Source organism: Pteropus alecto, unplaced genomic scaffold (assembly GCF_000325575.1).
Source record: "Pteropus alecto unplaced genomic scaffold, ASM32557v1 scaffold190, whole genome shotgun sequence".
NCBI classification, from domain to species: Eukaryota; Metazoa; Chordata; class Mammalia; order Chiroptera; family Pteropodidae; genus Pteropus; species Pteropus alecto.
Window position 1 is genome coordinate 5,283,965 of NW_006430462.1, and position 17,573 is coordinate 5,301,537.

Genomic DNA, 17,573 nt, shown 5'->3' on the forward strand with positions numbered 1-17,573 from the left:
TGTTGCAGAAAAGACTAAAACACAGAATTAGTATTTTAGTGCTCATTGAACTTAACCATGATACAGCTGTTAAAGCATCTATTACAGACTTACCATCTACACTCAGTAGCCTTCTCTGACAGGATAAAATTCTGTTTGTCAGGGTTCTGCTATTGAATGATCTTTCTGTAGTTCTTTTTTGCCAAAATGTTTCTCCATGATGAGTGGGCATGATCTTAGGACTTAAACTGTGGCAGAGTAATGCAGAGAGATATATTTGATTCCCTTTTAGGATGTAACCCTTGATCTAGTGGAATTAACCTTTAAGGATCAATATATTGGCCGTGGGGATATGTGGCGACTAAAGAAAAGTTTGGTAAGATGTGATTTTTAAAAAGTTATTTTTTCCATTATAATAATAATCCATGTTCATTATAAAAATTAGAAGATCTATTAGGGAGAAGTGTTTAGAATAATTTCAAATTCCGGTATCATAGACCATTATTGTTAAATACTTTGTGTATCTTCCATTCTCTTTTCATAGTTTTTTTTTTGAGTTGTTTATTATTATTATTATTATTATTATTTTACTCTGCAATTTTGGTTTGAATGGGAAATTTTAATATTATTTTACTTTTGAATGAGACTTTAGTTTTTACATCTTCACTTGATCTCATTTGCTCCTCACAGTTCCTCTTTGTGGACAGGTATTTGTTACCCCTAATTTATAGATGTGAAAACTGAGATTGGGAAGTTAAGTGATTGGCCGAGACTGGAAGGCTTGTAGGCAGTAGAGACTGGGCTAGAATCCAGATCTTATTTCTTCCAGGTTAGACTGCTTTTGCTGTAACCTCCTCCCATTTTCCTTATTTATTTATTTTTAATGAACATTTTTCACTTAAAATGATGAGTTCATCAGAACTGTGAACTCATGCTGAAAATTCTTATTGGACTTTTTGAGTATTATGAAACAATACATTATAGGTAGATTTTCCATACAGTGTATATTTTCAGAAAAAAAGTATCTTTGCTCATTTTGATGGTGGGAGGAGGGTTCCATTTTCTAAAATGAGAGGTAAATTATTCTTTATTTAAGAGAATATGTAAAGGTAGATATGCTATGCAAACATATGTGAAGATAAGTATATTGGTGAAGCTGGCCACTTATCCACCTGGTCTTTACTATTCTTGATACTCGCCAAACTCTTAAGAACCTACTGTTATACCTGCCCCATCAAGTTTCCCTCTGGGTTAGTTCTATTATTCCCATGTTAGTTGAACTTGAGAGATTAGAAAGCCAGGGGAGTTTCTTTGTGACTCTTTTATGGCCTTGATGTGTTATTGAATCTCTCTCTCTCTTCCCTTAGGTCAGCACATGTGCCTATATCACTCAGAAGGTGGAATTTGCTGGCATCAGGTAGACATTGCATCACTCTTGACTTATCTGCTAGTAAACGGGAATAGGATCTAATACAGTAATGGGGCTATGAACAGCATTTGAGGTTTATGGATGTCCACATAATAAAATACATGATAGCTTAAAACATTAGATTGTTATAGCTAAAACAAACCAGAAAACTTAAAAATGCATTAGAAAAGTTTTAAGATGACTGGAAGTTGCTGAAACCAATTGGTATTTTGTAGCAATGGAGATCTAGACTCCTAATTTTGGAACTGGAAACAGCTTTAGATGAACATATTTAAATCAGACCTTCTTGTTTTACAGATTAGGAAATGTGTTTGGGGACATAAAATGACTAGCACAGTAGTTCCTGATTTGCTGCCTTTTTAACTGTTTTGTATTGCTCTTGATTTATTAAAATTATGTATTTCAGTTTGTGAAGAAGAGAGAAAAAGGGACTTTTTGAAACCTTTTAAATTTAAAAAGCATAACATCTACAGGATAAAGCCTTCAGTACAAAGAGGTGTATAATGAAATATAATCCTTCTCCTTACAAAAAGCTGTGTCTTTCCCGAAATTTACTGTGTGTATACAAGTGCGTTTGCATCTGGTCGACTCTCTTTTAATGATGCTAAGATTGACCAATGAGTTCTGATGATGCAATCTGGTCCCCCATTTTGAAGTTCCCCATGAACTTTTCACCTATTGGTTTCATCTATTGACGATTGTTGCTGGGTGGTGGTTTTCTAATTCAATAATTTCTTCTACTTTTATTGGCCACAGTCCTTTTGAAAAGAATTTTCACTAGCAACTAGGGTTATTTGATTAGTCTGAACGACTTGATCAGGAAACAAAGAAAAGATGAAAGATTAATTTTTCCGAAAAGGAATGTTGTTAAAGTTGTTGGAGGATCAAAATTCTTTGAGAAATCTTAGCAGCTAAAGCACAACCCAAGGGACTAAGTCTCGAGCAGAACAAGAAATGTAACCTAGATTCATGCCTTCCAGTACAAGCTAGTCTTTTGGAGGCATGGACCAGGAATCAAGAAACCTAGATGCTACTTCTGCAGTTCCAGGGATTAGCAGGGTGGTGTTGAGCAGGTCGAAGATTCTTGGAGCCTACTTATCCCCGAAATGAAATGGTCTGTTTAGAATCTTTTTCTGTAAAGGACTAGATACTAAATATTTTAAACTTTGATCCACATGGGTCTCAGGTATCTGTTGCCAATGGTTTGCTTTTTTAAACTGTGTTAAAATGTAAAAGTTGTTCTTAGCGTTGGCCATACAAAAACAGAAGATGGGCTGTATTTGGCCTGGGCTATAGTTTGCTGGGCCCTGGTTTAGAAACTTCAGATTCCTTTCATTCTTAAATTCCTTATTTCTCTATATAAATGTCCTCATACATATGGTGCTAGACACAGAAATGAAAATGCTACCATAAAGGCAGTTTTAGACTTTTAAAGATCTGTCCTAATATTTTGCTCATTTATGGCTCAATGTAAACCACAAAGTCTTCTACCATTTTTCCAGAATACTTATTTATGGTCTTCCTACACTGAATCAAAAGTCACTTTTCCTAGCTACATGAAGTCATGGAATAAAAAAAAAAGTTCTGGGTCTCGTATGAAAAAAGGAAGTATAATAATTATTTGTATAAAGTCATAATAAATTATTAAAGAATTTCTCTGTAATTTAGCTTTTTTAACCTGATAATTTAGTCAGTAATTAAGGATATATGAGAGAATTTCATTACCTTGAGACCCTGCCTTTGAAACATTATTTTTTTCTTAAAAGATAAACATTTTGATTTTCTCTGAGTAAATTTCTAATGTATTCTCTAAAATGTTAAAAAGTCAGTATTTTTAAAAAAATTAAAGAAAATGTTATAAGAAAAATATTGCACCTAAATCTTATCTCCTAATTGCTTTTTTAAGATATCAAACTTACAAATTTAGTCTCTTTGATCTTATTATGAAGAGATTTCTTTTTTCCAGATACAGTTTTTGGGACCATCTACTAGCTGTGTGTGTGTGTGTGTGTGTGTGTGTGTGTGTGTGTGTGTGTGTGTGTTTACTTAAAATTATTTTTTCTGACTCATACTCCAGAGAGAACGACACTGAATAATTTCTGGCCCTTACTTCTCAGCTGTCCAGGCACAGACAGAACTGGGTGGAGAGCTGCACTTACTTAAAGCCCCTTGAGTTTAGGTGTTTTCCTGCTGGATCCACCTCACTGCAGAGGGTCTCCTAGGATCTTCTCTGACTTGAACTCTGACTCTCTGGTGGCCATTCTCTTAAAATGTTTCTTCTAATTATAGAATTGAAACTATTAAGTACTAGTTTTCAGCACATACTGTATACAAGGCAGTAAACTAGGTATTTTTATATATAATGCTTGCTCGTTGGGGAGAATTCGAAAAACAGAATAGAGAAGGAGACAATATTCAGAAGCAACCACTGTTAACTTTCTGACATAGTTCTGTCAAAATGTTGTCTTTTTATTTCCTTTTGGCTTGACCATGTAATATGTACAATTTTATATAATTTATTTTTTAAAATAAAACCAAAACCCCTTGTATTTGCCAAATAATTTCCTCAGTTATCTTCACATTGGCCATGGAATTTTGCCCGGACATTTATTGTTTCCTACTGTTTCACAGCTTAGTGATCACATAGTCAAAACCTCATCTTAGAAGTGTTGGTAAGACTCGCATAATAAACTTACATCATCATTGTGGAAAAAAAAACCAAACTCTTTTCATAATTTAAAAAATACATATTCTAGAACATTTGGGTAATACAAAGAGTATAAAGATGAAAATTTACAATGGTATGTAAGCCAACTACCTACAGATAACTACTATTAAATGTTGGCGTGACCTTCCAATATTTTTTTGCATACATAGAAGCACATACATGTATCTTAAAGGTAGTGTGTAATAATAATACATGTATCTTAAATAAATAAAAATGATACTGTGTGTGCTATTTTGTATCCTTTTTCCACTTAAAAGCCTATAAACATTTCTGGTGAAGTTGAAACTTCTTGTAAACATTATTTTAATGGTTTTAATGATATTCTGTCATCTGGATACTTTATAATTTACTTAACTGGTTTACCACTACTGGACATTTAGGTTGTTCAAAAGTGTATAATGCAAATGATACTACAGTGACGTACTTTGCATTTACTTTAACCTTTTATTCACAGAATGTTGAAACTTGGCTGTAAAGGATAGTGGAGATCACTGACCCCCAACAGCTCACTTGATAGAAAAGGGAGGGGAAGTGACCTCAAGATCTTAATCAGGAGCTAGTGCCCCCAGGTTGCCTTCATCCTGGTCTAGGGCTTGACAGTGTACCATTCTGCCTCTCTCATGAGAAGCCCTGTGTGCTCTAGGTTGTTTCCTGGGGGATATAGATTTGACTTTGCATCTGTCTGTGGAATTTCTTTTTCTGTTGAACTCGTAGAAAAGAGGAGATTGCTGCCTCAGGGCCATTCTCAGTTCCCATTTGGGTAAGAGCTTATTTAGGCTTAGCAAAGGTCAAGATTGCATGCTCTTTCTCTCCCCCGTCCTGTGTGTGTGTGTGTGTGAGAGAGATAAAGAACCATTTCCATAGGAATAATAACTAATGTGCAGTTTACCAAGTCTTCTCATTTATAGTATCTCTTTGGGTCCTTCCAGGAGCTTTAGATGATGGATAGGGCAGGATTCTCCTTAACCACATTACTGATTTTTTTTTTTTATTGAGGTTTAGAAAGATAGAGCCTCAGGGAGTGGAGGCACAAGAATCCAAGCCCACATTTTATACCACTTTGTCTATATGTACTAATAGGAGTTGGTGAGTGAGTGCACTAACAACAAGCTCATTTTAGAGGTAGCTTATATGCAGAATACTTCCTGCTAATAGATTTCATAGATCATGGGAACAGAGAATCCTTCCTTATAATATTAAAGAAACAGAGTCCTTGCTTAGGTCAAGTTTGCTGCAATTGTCCCTCACAGACACGCTTGGGTAAAGGAATACCAAGAATCACTCCTCTTGGCTAAAGCAGCACTGAGATCCTGAGAAGCATATTTGGAAAACGAGCTTGGTCCAGCCTTCTTCATTTTACAGATGGTAGGGAGGCCCAGGGAGGCTGATTGGTTGATGGTACAGTGTTTCCCAGGTCACCTGAGCTGTGACTCATGCTACACAGCATTTTCTTTGCTTTTATTTGATCTTTTCCTTTTTTTTTTTTTTTTTTTTTAATGAGGACCGATTGCTTAGGGCCAGGCAGGCAACTGCATTGAAGTTGGTAGAAGAGAAAGGTTTTTGTGGTTGATTGAGAGATGATTACAAGGTCCTCAGGTAGCAAGTACCACTTCTTCTCTGGGATAGCCTCTTGTGTTACTATTTTCTCATTGTTATTGTTCTTGCTAATACAAATAGCCACTAGTACTCTTAACTGAACATCTCCTACCTCCCACCCCCACATTGTCCTGAATGGTTTCCTTACATTAGAAACAGGTCTGTAACCGAAAGCCATTCAACTAGTAAAGTGACACTCAGAACTGAGATTCCTGCCTAGACCAATTTTACTCTAGGCTGGTCAGCTCCGAAGGCCATGCTCTTTGAACTGCACTATTTCACACCCTTAAAAAGTTGCAGAGGAGAAAACAGCAAACCCCAAAACACAATAGCAAGTTGCCATGAAAATTATTCAATAGAATGGCCTCCGTTGAATTGGGACCCTATCCCTTCTTGCCTCCGAACTGTTTGTCTTCTAATCCTTATATTAAGATGGATTTTGTTTCTGTTGAAACTCTTTGTATCAAAGCTGGAATCAGCAAAATTGTTTATCAGTGTTCCTTAACTGTTTTTGTGACGTGGACCCCTTTTAAAGAGTTGACAAAAGCTATATAATTCTCTGCTCAGAAAATTTTGCATCATTTCAGAGGGTTCATGGGTTCCCTAAAGCCTTTCCTTAGTCCCACATGTTGCCTATGGGCTCCCAGATTAAGATCTTCTGTTGTACATACTCAGTTTGCTCTAGGAATTCTTGATGTTGCGTAATCCGTTCGTGGTGCTATCTCTGGAAATCTGTACTTGGCCAGGTCTGGGTACAAGTAACTTTAGAGTGAGCCACCCTGAAATCACTCTGTTTCTCGGTGGTTTATGGAAGACTTGTAATAACTTGTGTGTATATCTCCTTTCAGGGCACAGGCTGGCGAGCTGTGGGTCAAGAACGAGAAGGTCATGTGTGGTTATATCAGTGAAGATACCAGGGTAAGACTGATAAAATGCTTTTTGGTTTTGTTTTCCTGTACCATTATGTCTGAGTCCTGAAATCAAGAACAAAACAGAGAAACAAGCAAAAACTTGATAATCTCATGATGGCTACTACTGTCTGTCTGCCCAGTTTGGGCTATATTGTAATACTGAAGGGGACTCTTTTAAAATTCTAATGTTTTACAGTTGGAGCTCTCCAATTTGGGGTCGATCTTCATTTTCTTCTTCTGAAGGAGGTCTGTTTACTATCAGACATAGACATGTGTCTAGCTTGCAGGCTTTTATGCCCACTAATACATAGCCAAAGTTAGACTCAATGTGAGAATGCATTGGTAAGCAGGAAGAGAGACCTTTACAAAGGAATCTCCTTTGTTCTCTATTCTGGTTGGAAGAATCCAACCTGAATAGCTATGAACATTACCCATGCTGGTGAAGCCATCCACCTGCTCTTGTTCTCATCCCCCTGCCTCTTTGAGAGCAGTGGTGCTCAACTGGGGCTGATATTTCCTCCCCAGGGGTCTTTTGCCAGTGTCTGGAAACATTTCTGGTTGTCACAAGTGGAGTTGTGTGGAGAACACTGCTAAACACACTTCAATGTATAGGACAGGCTATAAAGAATTATTTGGCCTCAAATGACAATAATGTTGTGGGGGGCTATTTTGCACATTGTGGGATGTTCAGCATTTCTTGCTTCTACCCACTGAATGCCAGTAGCACTCTCCACCCTCCCTACCCTGCAAGTCATGAGAACTAGAAATGTCTCCAGACATCACCACATGTGCCCTGAGAGAGCAAAACTGCCCCTATTGAGAACTAGTGCCTTTAAAGATAACCTCTATCTGAATTTTATTTTCGTAATTTCCTTGTTGCTTACATAGTGGTAATACATATGTACTTTATCCTAAGTGGTATACTTATTTGTTTTGTTTATTTTGAACTTTATTTAAGTAGAATAAAAATGTATATAGTCTTTTTTTTGAAGCTAGCTTGTATGGACTCAGTACTATATTTTGAATCTGTAATTAGGAGTGTATTTGCTGGGTCATAGCTTCTACTTTGTAGGATAATGCCTAATTATTTTTCAAATTCCTTGTACTAATTTATACTCCTAGTAGTAGTATATAAAATCTCTTGTAGTTTTTTGCTTTTTCCAACACTCGTTCTTAAATTTTTAAAGCTTTTGCAACCCTAGTGGGCATAAATTGGTATTTTATAGTGATCTTAATTTGCTTTTTCCCAGTTTTCTAGATATTCACTCTTAAGCACGACTTACAAAGACCCTAATAATTTGGCATATGCTTACCTTTCAACATCATTCATTCCTTTATTTAACATAATATAGATCCACCTCTTTTGTTTCAGCTACTGTGCTTTTTTCCTCCCTTTAAATCTGAAACAGAACAGTGTCAGTGAACAACCTTCATTCTAGAGAGGAAATCAAAGAGGGGAATCCCCATTCCCTGGGGATCCATGGGTGAACAGCACAGACCAGATCCCTCCTGTCAAGGAGCTTATACCCTAGTAGGGAGATAGATGTGGCTAGACACCTAGTCCATAAACGTAGTAATTATATATTATGATGAGTACTTCAAAGGAAATTAATTGGGTAATGAGACAGACTAACTGAAGGTGGCTTCCTTAGTAGGTGAATAAATAAATTAAAATTTTTGAGGGAAATAGGACATTGACATAGAGAACAACAGGAGACCCTTCTTTACAAAGGTGGGCAGGGAGGTCTTCTCTGAGAAGGTGCCTGAAAGATGAGACTTAGCATATGGAGGTAGAGGCAAAGAGTGGTTCAGGCAGAGGAAATAATTGTGAGAGGCCAGTGTGACAGAACCATAGGAGAAGAGAAGGGAGAATGATGTCAGTGAGGAGGTAGTCAGGTTCCAGCCAATTAATACAGAACTTTGAGGGCCATTTATTCTAAAGACAGTTCGAAGCCATCGAAGAATTTTAAGCAGGGGTGTGATACATGAATTATGCTTTTAAAAGATCACTTACTCTTTTAGTTGGATTTTATTGGAAAAAAGCCAGCGTAACAGTGACAAACTGATGCTTAAAGGTCAACTTTTTTCTCTCTTATGAAAGAAGTGCATAGGTAGTCAATTCATGGCTGGTATGACTGTCACAATTACTGGCGATCTAAGGCTCCTCTGCCTTTGTGTTGGACCATCCTCAGGATAGGATTTCCATGATCTAGCCGGAGCTGCTGAAACTGCATCCATATTCCAGGCAGAAGAGACTGGAAGGGAAGAAAGACAAGAGGGGTACATTCTCCAGCCAAGTTTGCTTCCTTCAAGGACATAACACTTCCATTTACATCTTACTGGCCAGAATTTAGTCACGTGTAGTTGCTCAGGAGGCTGAGAGGGTTAGTCTTTTGATTGGGTCCCTTGCCTCCCAGAATAGAGTCAGATTCCTGTTTCTTAGGAAGAAAGGATGTTAGATAGATATCCACAGTACCTGCTGTAGCCCCTTTGGCCCTGGCGTAGAGAATTGTTTGTAGGGGCAAGAGTAGAAGCAGAAAGAAGTTAGGGAGTTAAAAGATGGTGGCATGGAGTAGTGTGGGAGCTGTAGCAATGGAGAGATGTGGACAGATCTGAGATACATTTGAGAGACACAGAAATTACTGATAGATTGGATGTGAGGAGTGAAGGAAAGAAGAATTGAGCAGCTGGGTGGATAGATGGTGATGTCATTTACGAGATGCTGAAGACGGGACAATACGGTTGAGGGAATTTAACAAGCTCAGTTTGTGAGATGCCTTTTGGACATCTGAGTGGAGAAATCAGGGGAGATAGTTGAGTCTAGAGCTCATTTTATCACTTCTGTATAACTACCCGACTGTGTCCTAGCCTTGGGAACCATTTGCTGTTCCTCAAACATGCCACATTCTTTCTTGCCTCTGTGTCTTTGCACAGGCCGCTCTTTTTGCCTGGGAAGGACCCTACCTTCCCCCTTTCCCAAGCCACTCATCATCCTTTAGTGCTAGTCTCAGGCTTTCATGCTTCCAGAAAGTCTTCCTGGTCTCATCAGACTGGAAGTGCCCCCATGGCACCTTGGACAGGTGCATGCATATGTTAGCACTTATTACACTGTGGTAGATATGTGTGCTTGCTTTCCAGGCTGCAGATACTTTGAGGGCAAGAAATGTATCTTTTGCCTTTATATCTCAAAGTTCTCTGGCATGGCTCCTGGCACTTAATAGTCTTTCAAACATTTGTTGAATGAAAGTTTAGACGTGCTTTCCTCCCTCAAGAATTCACAATCTGTTTAGGAAAACAAGAATTTAGTGTATAAAAAGAAATTAGCACTGCAAAGTTTAGTTAATGGCACATGGCCCTCTTACTTTAGATAAACTTTATAACCAGTTAAATTATCTGGTTTTTCAGCCCACAAAAGGTTAGAAGTAGCAAACGTGAAAGGAAAGGGAGTATTGATGTCCGAAACTTATTTTTATACAGAAAAAATAAGATGGATTGATTGATACATAAAGATATGGGTAGATGATGATAGGCAAACGATAAAACAAATGTCATATTCTGCACCTATATATACGTGATGGATATGTAGGTGTTGTCTGGATGATTTTTTTCAGCTTTTTTGTATGTTTGATAATTTTTGTAAAAAAATAATAGTATCCCAAATTCTAAATTAAGAATTGCAACATTAACTGTATTATACAGACATAGCTAGTTTTCTATATAAATATTAAAATATAATTTAAAAGTTCTAACCAGCATTAACTAGAATTTTTCAAAATATCTTTGAAAGATATTCAAATACAGTAAATGATTAATTCACTTAAAAAACAAAGGAAGGCAAACAGCCCAATGAAAATGAGCAAATGGTTTGAATAGACATTTTTCCAAAGAAGATATACAAATGGTCAATAAACACATGAAAAGATGCTCAATAGCATTAGTCATTAGGGAAATGTAAATCAAAAACCACCATGAGATACCACCTCAAACACACTAGGATGACTATAATAAAAATAAAAAATTTTTTAAAGGAAAATAACAAGTGTTGGAGAGGATGTGGAGAAATTGGAACCCTGGTGGCAATGTAAAATGGTGCCGCCACTGTGGAACAGTTTGGTGGTTCCTCGAAAGGTTAAACGTGGAATTACCAAATGACCCAGCAATTCCACTCTTAGGTATACACCTGATAGTATTGAAAATATGTGTTCACACAAAAACTTGCATACAAATGGTTGTAGTAGTAGTATTCATAGTAGCCAAAAAGTGGAAAGAACTCAAAATGGCCATCAGCTGATGATCAGATAGACATACTGTGGTATAACCATACAATGGAATGTTAATGAAAAAAGAATGAAATGATGATTCATGCAGCACCATGGACGAACCTTGAAAACAGTAGGCTAAGTGAAAGAAACCAGTTACAAAAGACCACATATTGCGTGATTCCATTTATGTGAAGTGTTCACAACACATAAATATAGAGACAGAAGGTAGGTTAGTGGCTGCCAGGAAAGAAGGGAGTAGGGAGTCACTGCTATGGGTATGGTGATTCTTTTTGGAGTGATAAAGATGTCTGGAATTAGACAGTAGCAATCGTTGCATAATATTGCACATGTACTAAAAACCACTGAATTCACTGAAATTGGTGAACATTATGTGATGTGAATTTTATCTTAACAAAATATCTACATTAAAAAAACAACAAAAAAAGGGACCATTGGGAGGGTAATTTGAATATGACAGTAATTGATACTTTTACAGTTTTAAAGTGGAGAACACACTTAAGTTCTAACTAGAGTTAACAGGAATTTTTCAAAGTACTCTGAAAGACTTTCAAATACAGTAAATAATTGATTAAAAAATATAAAACACAGACATAACTAAAAATATCACTCTATAGATTCATGTAGATGCACACACACTTAGTAAATACAGAGTGTGTTAACCAGATTTGGAAAGTAGCTTTTAAATCAACTTAATAAAACATAGTTTTCATACAATAAAACATCCATTATATGTGTATAGTTTAATTTTGACAAGTGTATATACCACAATCAAGTGTAGAACATTTCCATTACTCCAAAAAGTTCCTTCATGACCCTTTGCTGTCAGTGCCGCCATACACACAGGCACCCATGAAGCTTATTTTATCTGTAGAATAATTTTGCCTAAAAAGGTATCTTAAAAAAAATAAATTCTGTAATCATAAGAGCATTGCATGTTTATTATAAAAAGTTTAGACAGTATATATTTTGTTTGTTTCTCTGAAATATTTCAAACTTTAAAAGGTAAAAAGATAAACGAAAAAAGCAAAATCACTCATTCCAATACCCAGAGACAATTACAGTTAACATTTCGAAAGATATATTTTCTCTTGAATCTTTGTGTTTCTGTGTGTTAGAGAGGGAGAGTGAATTTATTGAGCATTGTCTGTTATGCCCCAGAGACTATGGAAAGCCCTGGGAAGTGCATGGAGAACATGCTTCTGTCTTTAAGGAGTGAGGTCTCCAATAAACTAAGAGATTGTCAGATACTTCATTTTGTTTTCTCACCAAATGTCCAGAACCTTTTAGAGGAGGAAAGGACTGGGTAAGGGGCTTTGTGGTAAAGCATATAGACTCAGAAAACCACTTACGCTTTTCCTGCAGGCAGTCTGGGTGTGGAGCTGGGGTACGATGTGAATTATTTGTTACACCCGGCAACTCATCAGCTGGCATGTCTTAGCCCAAGTTCTACTTCCATAATGAGGTTTCCTTGACTTTCCCAGGTAGATTTGCTGCCCTTTCTCCATTTCTTGTGGGAAGCTTCAATGGAATATTTGTATATATTGCAATACTTTGCATGTCTTTATCTTCTATGATGAGCTCCTAGAGGGGAGGGATGGGATCCTCTCATGGCCTATGATGCCACGGATGAAGCTTGCTTTTAGAAGTCTCATGTCACGATTAAGAGAAATCCTCCAAAATCTCCAGTCATTGATTTTTTTTATTTTTGGTGGTGGTGGTGGTAAAAAACATAAAATTTATCATCTTAACCATTTTTAAGTAGTTCAGTAGTGTTAAGTATATTTACATTGTTGTGGAACAAATCTCCGGAACTTTTTCATCTTACAGAACTAAAACTCCATATATGTCATTGCTTTTTTAATGCAGTTATGTTTTTGTTTATTTCAGGTGGTGTTCCGTTCTACGTCAGCTATGGTTTACATATTTATTCAGATGAGCTGTGAAATGTGGGATTTTGATATTTATGGTACTGTTCCCAAGTGCTTGTTGTAACTGCTAATGGGGAAAAATCTGCTTTCTCCTTAGTTGTCATTTACAGTGAGCTCTTAACATTCTCTAAAGATGTGTCTTGAGATTTTTACAAATCCTCAAATGCTAAAACAAACATTTTATACATAAAGTGGATTACAGGAACTGAAATAAAGTATTAATAAAAAATCTGAATTCTCAGATCTTTAATTATTTTATAACTATAGGGTTAAAAGTCAGAGTGATTCTGTGGCTAGGAACCAACACTTTCTCTGACATCTTTCATTTCTCTTATCACAGAAATCACCAGATTTATCTCATTTTATTTGAATTACTACACAGTAAAGAACAATAAAGCCACTTTGAGGTGTGGATACTATGTCCAATAGTATAGCAGCCTCATGGTGCATGCAATTCAAATTTGTTTACCAGAATTATAAATTAATTTTTGGTGTGGGTCATCAAGGTCATTCAGAAACAGCAGGAACTGAAAATGGTAACTTAGTGAATGCCCAGGGCCTACAAGATCTTCTAACAAACTGCAAGCATCGCTATGAGAGTAATAGTATTTAAAAGTTAGACGGTTCTCTCATTTTGAAACTACATCATATTTTTCAGTCATCAAAGCTTTTTTCATCTTGTATTTTATCTTGAAGCTATGGTCTCTTACTGAGTGAGGTAAGTATTAAATTTGGCTCCATAGAAAGTCGAGGTTGAAACCATTTTTATACATATGGCTTTCATGACCTTGTTTTAGGATATAGCAGAACCTACCTTCTCTGAGTATACTAGGAGAAGAAATTATAAACAAGAAATAAAGATACTCCTTACCTTCTTGTTGTTTCTTTTCAGGGGATCTGTATTTTGAGAAAGCTGTGAATGGTTTCCTTGCTGATCTCTTCACCAAGTGGAAGGTATGTTTCTTCTTATGCACTAAATCTTATTGAGTAAACATTATTCAATGCACATTTTAAAAATGTACTAGGCATAGGACCTGAACAGATGCTTCTCCTAAGAAGACATAAAAATGGCCAATAGACATGAAAAGATGCTCAACTTCAACAGCTGTTAGGGAAATGCAAATCACAACCTCAGTGAGATACCACTTCATACCTGTTATAATGGCTGCTATTAATAGGACAAGTAATAACAAGTGTTGGAGGGGTTGTGGGAGAAAAAAGAACTCTCATACACTGCTAGTGGGAATGTAAATTGGTACAGATGCTATGGAAAACAGTATGGAGGTTCCTCAAAAAATTAAGAATAGAATTACCATATGACCCAGCCATTTCTCTTCTGGGCATCTACCCCAAAAATTTGAAAACATTTATTTGTAAAGATATATGCACCCCAATGTTCATTGCGGCAGTATCCACAGTGGCCAAGACATGGAAACACTGAAGTGCCCTTGGATAGATGGTTGGATAAAGAAGATGGGGTACGTAGGCACAATGGACTATTATTCAGCTGTAAGAAAGGATGAAATACTGCCATTTGTGACAACATGGATGCATCTCGAGATCATGCTAAGTGAAATGCTAAGTCAGACAGAAAAAGTTGAGAACCATATGATTTCACTCATGTGAGATCTGAAACAAAGCAACAAACAAGACAAACAGTAACTCACAGATACAGACAATAGTTTAGTAGTTACCAGAGGGAAAGTGGGGTGGAGGGGAGGTAGATAAGGGTAAAGGGGGACAAATATATGGTGACAGAAGGAAATTTAACTTTGGGTGGTGAACACAAAATACAATATACATATGACACAAAATACAATATACATATGACGTATACACCTAAAACCTATATAATTTTATTTACCAATATCACCCCAATAAATTTAATTTAAAAAAAAGAAAAATGTGCTATTTCTATTAAGCCACATTTAATTGAGATATCTTAACTAAAGCCTAAATTGATGACTCTAGATTTAAATTACTTTAATCTCCTTAGCATAGTAAAGGTCATTTATGAAAAACTCATGGAAGTTATACACCTAAAACCTATATAATTTTATTTACCAATATCACCCCAATAAATTTAATTTAAAAAAAAGAAAAATGTGCTATTTCTATTAAGCCACATTTAATTGAGATATCTTAACTAAAGCCTAAATTGATGACTCTAGATTTAAATTACTTTAATCTCCTCAACATAGTAAAGGTCATTTATGAAAAACTCATGGTTAACATCATACTCAATGATGAAAGGTTGAGAACTTTCCCCCTTAAGATTAGGAGTAGGGTAAGGATGCCTGCTTTCACTAGTATTCAGTGCTGTGCTGCTGGACGTTCTAGCCAAGCAAGAAAAAGAAATGGAAGACATTCATGTTGGAAAAGAAGAAGTAAACCTATATTCACAGATGATATCCTATACTTAGAAAAACTTTAAAGGTCCATAAAAAAACTACTAGAGCCTAATAAATGAATTCAGCAAAGCTGCAAGATACAAATTCAACACATAAAATCAGCAATGAACAATCAAACAGGAAATTAAAAAACAAGAAATTAAATTAAATTAATAAAAAGGGAAGTAAAAATTCCAATTACAAGAATAATTTGGAGTAATTTACCCAAGGAGATGCAAGACTTGTATACTAACACCTACAAAACATTGTTGAAAGAAATTAACAAAGGCCTAAATAAATGAAAAATAATCTGTGTTCATAGATTGGAAGACTTAATATTGTTAAAATGGCAATACTACCCAAAGCAGACTACAGCCCAGTTTAGTCCCTATTGAAATCCCAATGGCTTTTTTTTTTTTTTTTTGTAGAAATGGAAAAGCTCAGTCTAAAATTTATGTGAAATTGCAAGGGATCATGAATAGCCAAAACAATTATTTTTTTTTTTCAAAACAATCTTGAAAAAGAACAAAGTTGAAGGACTGCCACTTCCTAATTTCAAAATTTACAATAAAGTCCAAATAGTCAAAACTGTGATGCTGGCATAAAAATATATATGCATCAATGGAATAGAATTGAGACTACAGAAATCAACCCATACATCTACATTCAGTTGATTTTAGGCAAGGATTCAAGTCTATTCAATGAGGGAAAGAATAGTCTCTTCAACAATGATATCTTCTGAGGTAATTGAATATCCATATGCAAAGGAATGAATTTGGACCCTTACCTCACAGCATATAAAAATATTAACTCAAAATGGATCAAAGACCTATATGTGAGAGCTAAAACCATAAAACTTTTAAAAGAAAGTATATGAGAATCTTTATGACATTGGTTTTTTAAATATGACACCAAAAACACAGGCAACCAAAAAAAATAGTTAAGGTGAATGAACTTCATTCAAATTAAAAACTTTTATGCATCAAAGGACACTATTAAAAAAGTGAAAAGACAACACAGAACGGGATAAAATATTTGCGAATCATCTGTCTGATAAGAATCTAGTATCCAGAATACATAAAGAACTTTTACCAAGAACAAAAAGACAAACTACCCAATTAACAAATAGGCAAAGGACTTGAATATACATTTCTCCGAAGAAGATATGCAAGTGGCCAACAAGCACATGAAAAGATGCTCAAGATCATTAGTTATGAGTGATTTCCCACACCAATGCCACAATGAAATACCACTTCACATCCACAAGAATGACTATAATACTTTAAAAAAAAAAAGGAATATAACAAGCATTGGAAAGGATGTGAAGAAATTGGAATCCTTGTACATTTCTTTTGGGAATGTAAAATAGTGCTGAGGAAAACAGTTTGGTGGCTTTGCAATAAAATAAACAGAATTAATATACGACCCAGCAGTTCCACACTTGGGTGTATACCAGAAAGAACTGACAATATGTTCACACAAAAACTTATACATGAATGCTTATAACAGCACTATTCAAAATAACCAAAAAGTAGAAACTGCATAAATGTTTGTCAGCTAAATAAATGGATAAACAAAATGTGGTATTATCTATAGAGTATAATATTTTTCAGCCATAAAAAGGAATGCTACGAAATGGATGAACCTTGAAAACATTATGCCAAGTGAGAGAAGCCAGATATAACACCACGTATTATAAGATCCTGTTTATATGAATGTCCAGAATAGGCAAAGCTATAGAGACAAAACATATAGATTAGTGGCTGCCAGGGGCTGGCCCTGGGGAGTGACTGCTTAATCAAAATGGAGTTTCCTTTTGGAAGAATGAAAATGTTCTGAAACTATGTAGTGGTGATCATTGCACAGTGTTGTTAATGTACTAAATGTCACTAGTCTCTCTGAGCTCCTATTTCCTTATCTACAAAAGTAAGATAATAATAATTCCTACCTCACAAGGTGTTTTAAAGTATCTGCACATAGTAAGGTCTCAATAGGATCCAGGTCTCAATGGAATCTAAGTCGCATTCTCTTTCCTTAGCATTATAGGAGCACTGTCTTTCAGCTCAGAGGTTAGAGAACTGGAAATAGGATAAGTGCCCTCAGAGACCTTGCAGACTTCCTGGGGAGATTATATATATGTATTTGAAACAACAGCTAATCAAATATTTTAAGGGTTGGAATTTTATTTACTTTTGAGATTGGACTTGGAAGGCTGATGAAGGTTTGGGTAGTTGGAAAGGAAGACAGAGAGGGTGTTTCAGATGAAGAAAGGCATATGAGCAAAAGGAAGACATGGGCATGAGAGTTGGGTGTAGTCTTTGGCGACTCC

The 17,573-nt window shown here is 36.0% G+C and overlaps 1 protein-coding gene across 14 annotated transcripts in view; it reads left to right on the forward strand.

Annotated features, from left to right (window-relative positions):
* Positions 1-17,573, forward strand: part of DEPDC5 (DEP domain containing 5) — a 108,047-nt gene that overhangs the window by 6,265 nt on the left and 84,209 nt on the right. For all 14 annotated transcript variants that reach the window (XR_001517100.2, XR_003046711.1, XM_025047792.1 and 11 more), the window contains exons 6-10: positions 272-355; positions 1,347-1,396; positions 6,581-6,650; positions 12,814-12,892; positions 13,747-13,808. Coding sequence is in view for 12 of the 14 variants with exons in the window: in XM_025047792.1 (XP_024903560.1) it covers positions 272-355; positions 1,347-1,396; positions 6,581-6,650; positions 12,814-12,892; positions 13,747-13,808 (345 nt within the window). In the remaining 2 variants the exon portion in view is untranslated. The remainder of the gene's footprint in view (positions 1-271; positions 356-1,346; positions 1,397-6,580; positions 6,651-12,813; positions 12,893-13,746; positions 13,809-17,573) is intronic.